At 39.5% G+C, this 9,949-nt stretch overlaps 1 protein-coding gene across 1 annotated transcript; it reads right to left on the minus strand.

Moving 5' to 3' along the window:
* On the minus strand, positions 1 to 8,146 carry hdc (histidine decarboxylase). Its single transcript, XM_053500857.1, has 12 exons — positions 8,128 to 8,146; positions 6,678 to 6,850; positions 6,107 to 6,220; positions 4,496 to 4,618; positions 4,229 to 4,405; positions 3,981 to 4,124; positions 3,802 to 3,868; positions 3,491 to 3,653; positions 3,184 to 3,271; positions 3,003 to 3,101; positions 2,345 to 2,446; positions 1 to 620 (listed from the first exon to the last, which is right to left on the minus strand). Exons 1-12 carry the CDS (start codon positions 8,144 to 8,146, stop codon positions 3 to 5), a joined length of 1,887 nt encoding a protein of 628 aa, XP_053356832.1. The 3' UTR covers positions 1 to 2.
* Between the last annotated feature and the right edge of the window lie 1,803 nt (positions 8,147 to 9,949).

Consider the following 9,949-nt stretch of genomic DNA (forward strand, 5'->3'; position numbering starts at 1 on the left):
TGTTATTTGGTGGGCAGTGGGCCGGGTGAGTGTGTGTGTGAGTGTGAGAAGCAGTTGAAGCAGTTAGCCTTGCTAAAAGGCCAGTAAAGCTGCTGAATGGCACACTGAGCCCAATCCTGCGGTAAACTCGGCACACTGTGGAACTTCATCAGACGCGTCCGTGTCGTTCTCCGCCCCTCAGGACTCTCTGGAATCTTTGCCAACACACCAAGGGGCGGGACCTCCTTCAGACCGTGGGAGTGGTCAGGCCTGGTCGGTGGAAGCTCCGCGCTGCAGCTCATCGAGCGAATGGCACGCCTCTGATTCTGACGCACCAGATGCTTGTCAATCATGGACGGCTCATCCTGCGTCTCCACTTCCCGCTCCTGCCACAGGGTTTCTTCTTCGGTTTCTCCATCCAGCGAGAGCGCATGGGGGCGGGGCCAGCGTCCTGGCTGAAGGATCTCGTTGGCCATGCGCTGGATGATGCTCCAGTCGCGGTGGATGTCTTCAGAGCGTGTGTGCTGCGAAGTCACTGTGAAGCGAATGATGAGTTTGGAGCCGACGGCGGCCGGAATCAGAAACATGCTGCCGGAGTGCGTTAACCTCCGCAAGAGTTCCTGCGTAATAGCGTTTCCACCCTACACACACACACAATGAATATGCAATGAGGTTACATAGATTAAAACTTTTTCTGGTAGAGTGCCCTCTAGTGGGAAAACTAAATACAATTCTGTGCTTTTGGAATTTTGAGAGCAGTGTTTGCCCTGTGGACACCATAAAAGGCCTCAAGGTTGTCCTTAGTAGAAAAGCTACATATGCTACATATGATATATGATCCATATGATCCATGCTACATATTTTACACTTGTATGTCGCATGGATGCTCGGTTTGGTCAGCCTGGGATGCGTGTGGTGACTGGGGACGGTTCCACTTTACCATGAAGTTTTTTAAAACACATGCGTGTAAAGCAAAAAAAAAGTCTCATTAGAGGTTAAAAATCCATTTTCTTCCTCAGCCTCTCTGTTACAGCCTGTGAGCACGCGTGTAATTTGACACCGTGCAGGGTCACATTCTCGCTCTCTCTCTCGTCTTTGTTTTACTTTACAGCAGTGATTCCGTTAGTATGCGCTCACACGAGTGTCCCGACAAAACAGTCTTCCCGTTAATGTGTGTTTATGTGAAATTCAAATAAGAAAGGTTTAGTGTGTAATAAAGGTTTATCAGAAGGTTAAAAATCCATTTTCTCCCTCAGCCTCTGTTATGTGTGCGCGCGCGTAATTTGGAGGGTCTTCACACACACACTCACGCATATACGGAAATACTTACTGTATCTGTCGGGATTTATTTTAACTTTTTTATAGGAAAGTGCAGGTTAATTTGTTTTATTTTTACTTAATATTGGTGTTAATTATTTTTATGTATTTATTTCTTTTGGGCTGTGGAACGAATAATTTGATTTTATAATATTTCTTATGGGAAAATTTAATTTGGTTTACGAGTGTTTTGGAATACAAGCCCGCTTCCAGAATGAATTATGCTTGTAATCCAAGGTTCCACTGTACTTTAAGTACTGTAGGTGATATGGTTGGTGTAAAGACACACTGATGTTAGAAACAGACTAGGAACTTTTTTTTTTTACCCCAGATATTGGGTGAATCAGTAAGAAAAGGCTAAACTACACCATATTTGCACTTAGCATCAGCTGCTAATGGCTAATTTAAACAAATTTTATCATATTCTGAGATTGAGCTTCCAAGGTTTATGCTAATGAGTTGTGAACACCTGTAGGTGTGTGTGTGTGTGTGTGTGTGAGAGAGAGAGAGAGAGAGAGAGAGAGAGTGTGTGTGTGGCATCATTCGTGTTGGTGTCTCAGCCATAACACTACGGATAAGATACAGTATGTCGTTCTTTAATAAATTTCAGGACGTGCTGCTACGGTAATCAGCGTCGGCGTGGTAACAGTTACTCCACACCAAGTTCTGTTTTTTATTTCCCTGATATTTTATTGAGCTTTGATTCTCAGGCTGTAACTGAGCTCTGTGATAAAGCGCTTTAGAATCTCCTACTTTATCTCCTTTGAACTTTAGCTGACAATCATTAGCCTGTGTGTATAGAACACACACACACACACACACACACACACACAGAGAGGTCAAAGACCTTATTTATAGATTGAGATTGCGGTGAACAAACTCAACTCTTCAAATACTGAATTTCACTCAGTGACAATAAAACTGTATTTTACTGCACAGATGTGTACAGTCTGTGTGTGTGTGTGTGTGTGTGTGTGATATGTTTTGCATGGTGTGTCGCATTGAGTTGTATAGGGTTGTGTAGGGTTGTATGATGTTGTTTACTTACAGTCATGCTGAACACAACCAGTCCCATGTGTCTCTCTGCTGGAATGTGGAAGTTTGAGTCGCTTCTCACCAGAGACTCGAACAATTTGGCCATTTCAATCCCCTGCATGGAGAAAACCACACACAACCAACCAAACACAATAAACAAAACACAAGAACAGTAGTCGCGCTAGTCATCCAGGGTTTAGCGTCACTGTCAAAACTATGAAATGTGAAAAGATTAATAAAAGCAGGGTTTTTTTCACCTTTGGAATAATTTACATCAAATTTGTATTTGTGAGCTCAAAATGCCTTTTATTTGGATTCTTCCTTAAAAAAAACTTTTTAATAAAGTTTTAATTCTGAATTGTGTTTATAAATGTATATCTTACCCTCACTAAATAGAAAAGAAACACTACACAAAAGGTAAAGTGTATTAAATACATTACAGAAACAGACTTTTACTGCAATCTGAATATAATAATGTAAAATATCCTCAGTTTACACTGCAATTCATTTAAACATGTGATACAGCACCATCTGCTGGACATGCACAGAACTACATTACATTGTTTTGATCCTGCTTGCTAATTCTTTTACTTTTTTGTGTGTAATTTTTTTAATAAAGGTGGTGATGGTGATGATGATGATAATAAAGATGATGATGATGAAGATCTTACATGCCGGATGTGAGCCTGAAGGTTCTTCAGGCCGAAGGAGCGAAGAACAAACCACAACTTTAATGAGCGGAAACGACGACTCAGAGGAATCTGCCAGTGCTGGAGAGAGAGATGGAGTAATGTTTACAATCAGTACGTGTTTAATAGAAGATTGTGTGTGTGCGTGTGTGTGTGTGTGTACCATAAAGTCTGTAGCTCCAGAGTTGTCATGTCTCAGGTAAAGAGGATCAACACTAAACGTCTGCTGGAGTTTAAACTTGTCCTTCACCCTACAGGAACACACACACACACACACACACACACACACACACACACAAGCTTAACACTAATGTAAGGTCTCTGAGTGTATTGTGTTGTGCACGGGTGTGTGGTGATCTTCATGTCTGTTCAGGTGTGTATTCATCATTAAACGTGTGCCGCATCATTAAACATCATTGAACCAGAAGAGGGCGCTGACGAGCGCTGAGTGTTTTTTCCCTCTGCTTTACCAGAAGGCCGTACAGTCGAAGTGAACCATCATCCACTTAGACGGGTTGAAGACAAACGAGTCGGCGTATTTGATCCCGGACAGGAAGTGACGTAATTCAGGACAGAGGAAGGCGGAGCCTGCGTATGCCGCATCGACATGGAGCCACAGACCCTCACCAGCACCTAAAACACACACACACACACACACACACACAATCTGTAGATTTAACTTAACATAAATGTAAATGTAGGCAATGAATCACTGTTCATCACACACACACACACACACACACACACACGCACACACACACAGTAAAATAGCTAAACTTACAGATGGGTCCCAGCTCCTCTAGGCAGTCAAAGGAACACACACCTGTAGAACCTAGCGTAGCACATAGCTACACACACACACACACACACACACGTTACTTAGCTACTCACAGAGTGTGTAACATATTTTAGCCTAGCTAGGCGTATGTAATACACGTGTGTTAGCGAGCATCACGTTACCATGACAGGCACTAAGCCCCGCCTCCTGTCCTCCTGAATGGCTCTCTGTAGGGTTTCTCCACGCAGCGAGAACTTTTCATCCGTCTCCAGGAACCTGATCTTCACCAGAGCGATCAGGCCAGCCTTCTCCACTGAGGAATGAGCCTACACACACACACACACACACACACAATGTAAGTGATTTTAGGGAATTTAGTGATGTGTGTGTGTGTGTGTGTGTGTGTGTGTGTGTGTGTGTGTGTGTGCACCTGGTCCGAGGCGTAGGCGATGAGTGTGGAGTTCAGCGTGGACTCGTCCGTGTCGGTGTGTGTGTCACAGAAGGCGTCTGTGTGTGTGTCTGTGGGACAGTTTCCGCTCTTCAGCTGCAGGATTTTGTCTTTACGGGACGCAAGCAGAGCCACCAGTGTGCACTCACTCACCGTGCTCTAACACACACACACACACACACACACACCACAATAATCACCAGTGTTGAGTACCTGTGTGTGTGTGTGTGTGTGTGTGTGTGTGTGTACCTGCAGTATTCCTCCTCCGCGGCTCTCTGGGTGATGGTGAAGGAAATGATCTGGCAACCCGAGAGCTTTACACAGCCAGTCCATCACACACATCTCCAACTCTGTACAAGCAGGACTTGATGCCTAACACACACACACACACACACACACACACACACATTAATTAGTCAGCACACTGGAGAGATTCAGAGTTAGTTAGATTAATATATTTGTGCAGCTGTTTAGTGACACCCAGGTGTGTGTGTGTGTGTGTGTGTGTGTGCAGTGGTGGAATGTACTTATACTGTACTTATACTGTACTTAAGTACATTTTTACGTATCTATACTTTACTTAAGTACAAAAAACAATGCCTACTTATACTTTTACTCAAGTAGATTTTTCAGTAATTATCTGTACTTTGTACTTCACTACATTATTAAAATGCGTGTCGTTACATCCTTCCGAATCTTGCATGAAATTTTTTGGTCGACTGACGTTTTGGCGTTGCTGGCCAATGCACGTTGAAACAGATCAGAGATCTGATTGGTCAAAGAACTCACGCCGAAAATAGTGAGCGCGCGTTTTGAAACAACACAAGCGGAACTGATGTAAATGTAAGAAAAGGATTTCAAATGTGAAACATGGACGAAGAGCGAACAACATCGACTGACCTGCAGCTCTGGTTCTGAGAGACACCCCTGGCCTTATTTAAGCAAGTTATTGGAGTTTAAAGGTTTAAAGAATGACTCCTGGCGTTTTTAATGTGTCAGGTGCCGACCTCAACGCAAAGAACTGTTGGCCTTTAAAAACTCCCCTTTAAATTTAAAGAAATATATAGAGGTAAGAGATGCAATGCGAGTTATTAATATTTAAGTTATTAACTTGCTATGACATGGTGCTATGACTGTTATAGAAAAACGGATGTCAACATAACAAAAATATCACACCAGTATAATATTTGTTTGATGTAAGTTAGTGGTACCCTAACACTCTCATGTTCTATAGGGGTATTTTGCCCTTTTGACCTTTGATTGCCTGGCCAAAATTTTGCTTTTTAAGTTTCTTATCGTAACATTTGCCTTTATATTGACTTCACTGTTTTTCACATAGATTCTGTTTTTTTTTTGTCCTGTTAATGTTGGGTTGATCAGAGTTCTAAATAGCAATATTACTTGCATGTTTTAAGAGAAGCACTCACCCTTGTCAAATTTTGTTTGGTGCTTATTTTTTTTTTTCATTCTAATGTGTTATACATTATTAGCCTAATGCTTTATGTCGTAATTGGCTTAGCTTAATGATTATTTAATGAGTAATAATAAGTAAATAACCAGATTGTTACAGTGTGTCAGTATTGCAGAGATTCTTTCCAGTACACAATAGAAATTGTTTGTGATTATTACAATTGATCAGCCCAGACACTGAGACAACCGAGTGTGTACTTTTACTAAAAAAAATACTTAAAAGTAAATTTAAAAGTTTGTACTTAGGACTTTTACTTAAGTAAGATGTTGATGTAGTAATTATACTTTTACTTAAGTACTAAACTTAAGTACTTTATCCACCACTGTGTGTGTGTGTGTGTGTGTGTGTGTGTGTGTGTGTGTGTGTGTGTGTATGTGTGTGTGTGTTACCCAGGTGAAGCCGAGGCAGTTGATGGCGTCAGCCAGCATGTCTCCCAGTAGTGACGGCCACGAGGTCAGAGCAGGAAAATATGCATGCATGTGGGGACTCTGCCAATGCACAACCTACACACACACACACACACACACACACACACAAACATACATACATACATACATACACACACACACACACACACACACACATTAGCTTTTTGTTTAAGAAAGTAAATACAGTCTGAAAGTGGATTGTGTGAGTGTGTGTATGTGTGTGTGTGTGTGTGTGTGCGTGTGTGTGTGTGTATGTGTGTGTGTGTATGTGTGTGTATATGTGTGTTAGTGTGTGTGTGTGTGTATGCATGCGTGTGTGTTTGTGTGTGTGTGTGTGTGTGTGTGTGTGTGTGTGTGTGTGTGTATGTGTGTGTATGTGTGTGAGTGTGTGTGTGTGTGTGTGTATATATATGTGTGTGTGTATGTGAGTGTGTGTATGTGAGTGTGTTTGTGTGTGTGTGAGTGTGTGTATATGTGTGTGTGTGTATATGTGTGTGTGTGAGAGAGAGAGAGAGAGAGAGAGAGCTCTCACCCCAGGCATGATGATGTTCTCCACGTCCTGCATGATGGCGTCCCACGGCTCCGGCTCATGAGGAGCTTCATCAGGAACCTGAGACTTCATGAATCCAGGCTGAACATCAGGGACAACACGCCTCTGTCTGATCTGCGTCAGGTACTGACAGATATAATCCACCATCTCCTTCCCTAACACACACACACACACACATACACACACCAGGGGTGTTCAGAACTGGACTCAACTAAATTTGGGAGAAAATAATTAGAATTAAAGTTAAGTTCTGGGATTTAACCTCACAACCTCCTGAGCCTGTGCCGTCACACAACAGAACATCATCTAAAATAATAACACTGGCTGGACAAATGCAACAAATAATTTAACAGAAAAACTTTAAAAGGTCAAAATTTAAATGTTAAGTTTATTTAAATTAATATTTAAAAGACATTTATATACAATTAGTTTATTGATTATTTGTTTTTTTATTTGTACTTTTCTCATGGCAATAAAGTTGAATCAAATTTAATAAATCATATTTTTTTAAATCACTTCTGTTAATTGTTTTCGGATCATCATTAATTTCATCGTTGAACAAAATGTAACAAGGTAACTGTAATTACATTTATTGCTTAATTAATTTTTAATAATGTTTGGAACTATTATTGGAACACCAATTAAACAATCGTAACTAAAACGTGAGATATTTAAGGACTTTTTAATTAATTTATATTACATAAAAATGACATTTTAAAGTATTAGAATATTTTTTATTACTTTTTTCTAATTATTGTAATTTTGAATCTTACATTTATAATGCTATAAAAGTAATTTAAATAAAGTCTGAATTATTACTAAGTCATTGTTATTCATCTTATTATTATTATTATTATTATTATTATTTGGCTATCCAATTAATTTTATGACAAATGTTTAAATTACTATTACATTTTTTAAATAATTATATTAAATATTAAATATAGATATTTATCTCAACTGTACTTATTATAGATACACTCTATAAAATGCTGTATTGTTTCTGTAAACACATTGTTGTGTCGCTCGTGTTGAACACCTGGTTGGGTTATTTTGACCCAACAACTGGTTTATTCTTTATATTCTCTGGTTTCTCCAAACGGCAGCCTGCAAAATGTTCGAAATATTACTGTTATTGTGTCACAAAGTGTAGTTTTAAGAGTAAAGTGAGAATTTAAGCGAGAATGCGTGTGTGTGTACAACTCAAAACCTCCATCGGTTATTAAAGATCTCCATGCAAAATATGGAGATGCCTGGAGCACTGTTCCCCGTTTTGTTCCTTGGAGGTGAGACCTGGGCCACCTGACAGATCTTTCCCATTGTTGGAGGAAATGCTGTTGATACAGTACAGACTCTTTGGTGGAGGCCGTTGATTCTTGTTTTAAAGGTGTTTTGTCTTTGATGTTAACTACACAAAGCAGGGTCTTCTTACCTGGGAGTTTCTCCAGCATACTGTAGATCAGATTGATGGACACGAGTCCTCATCTGTTACATTTTTGAGGACAACAGTGTTTTCAGCCCACATTTAATCAATAATATTTTAGAAAGTTTTATCGATTTTGTTCTTAATGTAATTTTGAAGGAAATGAACTAGTAAGAGTTAAATAAGTCATAGTTAAAATGAATAGTTAAAATATTTAGATGGGGAATGTTTGATGTCTTGTGAGCATTATAAGATTTTTATTCAAAACTTCTATTTAAAAAGTGTTTAAACATTGTATTAAATGTAAAAAATTTTACAGGTACACACTTTTAAATTTTAAAGATTTACAGGGGTCCCTTGTTTTTACTGAGTGTTTGTTAGACTTATGTTATATTTAACAAAGGTCACCTTGGGATTATATGGTTCCGTCTGTCATTATTGAAAATTGAGTTATTTGCATTTTCTTATTCTTTGACAAAAAATAAATAAATCAAATGGGATGTGTCAACCCAGCAAGAGTGTCAATTCTACCCCCTGGTTGGGTCAGATGAACAACCCAGAATAGTAAAACCCAGCATTTGGGTCAGAACACCCCAGCCAATAGCGCCGTGTCCGGTAGTGACCCAGCGGCTGGGTTCAGGTTGGGTTGTTTTTTAACTCAGAAGTTTTTAGAGTCTACACCGCGATATAATGTTTATTATTTTTTAAATAATTAAACTGTTATTTTCACTGCCTTTTAAATTTGCCTAACTTTTCTTTTTTTTTGATAACAATAAAGGTTAAATATTAATTGAAATGTATATAATAATTAAAGAATAATAATAAAAAAATGCTTAACAATGTAATTATTCAAAAGAAGCATTTCATATTCCTGCTTTTAAAGTTTTAATTGCGTTAAAAGATATAAAGAAATGTATTGACACTGTGTGTGTGTGTGTGTGTGTGTTACCTCTGCGTGTGTATTCCTCCGCCTGCATAATCCCTCGCTCCTTCTGTGTCTGGATGAGCTGCTGCACGTGTGTGAGGGAACGGTATATATACGGACCCCAGACCACTTCACTCTCACTCACACTCACACACCCTCCCACACACACACACACACACTCTCACACACAGGCACAAAAAAAGCCTGTTGGTGACGTGCAGGCAGGTTTATTCTGCACTCCACCTGTTTGATGAGAATGATGAGGTTTCTTCCATTTAAACAGAAGAAGAATACTCTGTGTTTGATGACACACACACTGCGGGGAACCAGGTGTACACACACTGTGGGAAAACATCATGTGTGCAGGACGATGGTAGAATAACACACACACACACACACATACACAACTGTGAGTAAATAAAAAACTGTAGAAATTGTCCCCGAACGCACCGTAAATTTCCCGTAAGGCAGGAGAGCCGTCGACGTTACCCACAATCCCGCTGCGTCAGATCGCTGTTCTCATGGTGAAAATTACATTTTTGTCATATTAAATCATATTGGTGATTGTCAAACACCAGAGTTCGTTGCCATGGTTACATTCGGAAAATTGGTCTAACACTTTACAAAGCTTAACTTTGTAAATTATGCTAATAACCATTTTAGCCGCTAACTCTTAAAAACACGATTACGCACAATGAAAAATTTAATAATTCACAAAAGTTAGCACTTTTCCCGCCATTTCATATTGAAGGTAAAAATCGATGACATCTGATTACACAACCAACAAGCTAGTGAGCTAATTTAATCACAAAGCTAACAATCTAGCTGTTTGGACAATATTAGCCGTTCATTTACGGTGAAATGGTTGATTTGCTGAACAAGGAACTTAAAGTCTTAATCTTAAAC

This window comes from Clarias gariepinus, chromosome 7, assembly GCF_024256425.1.
Source record: "Clarias gariepinus isolate MV-2021 ecotype Netherlands chromosome 7, CGAR_prim_01v2, whole genome shotgun sequence".
NCBI lineage: Eukaryota > Metazoa > Chordata > Actinopteri > Siluriformes > Clariidae > Clarias > Clarias gariepinus.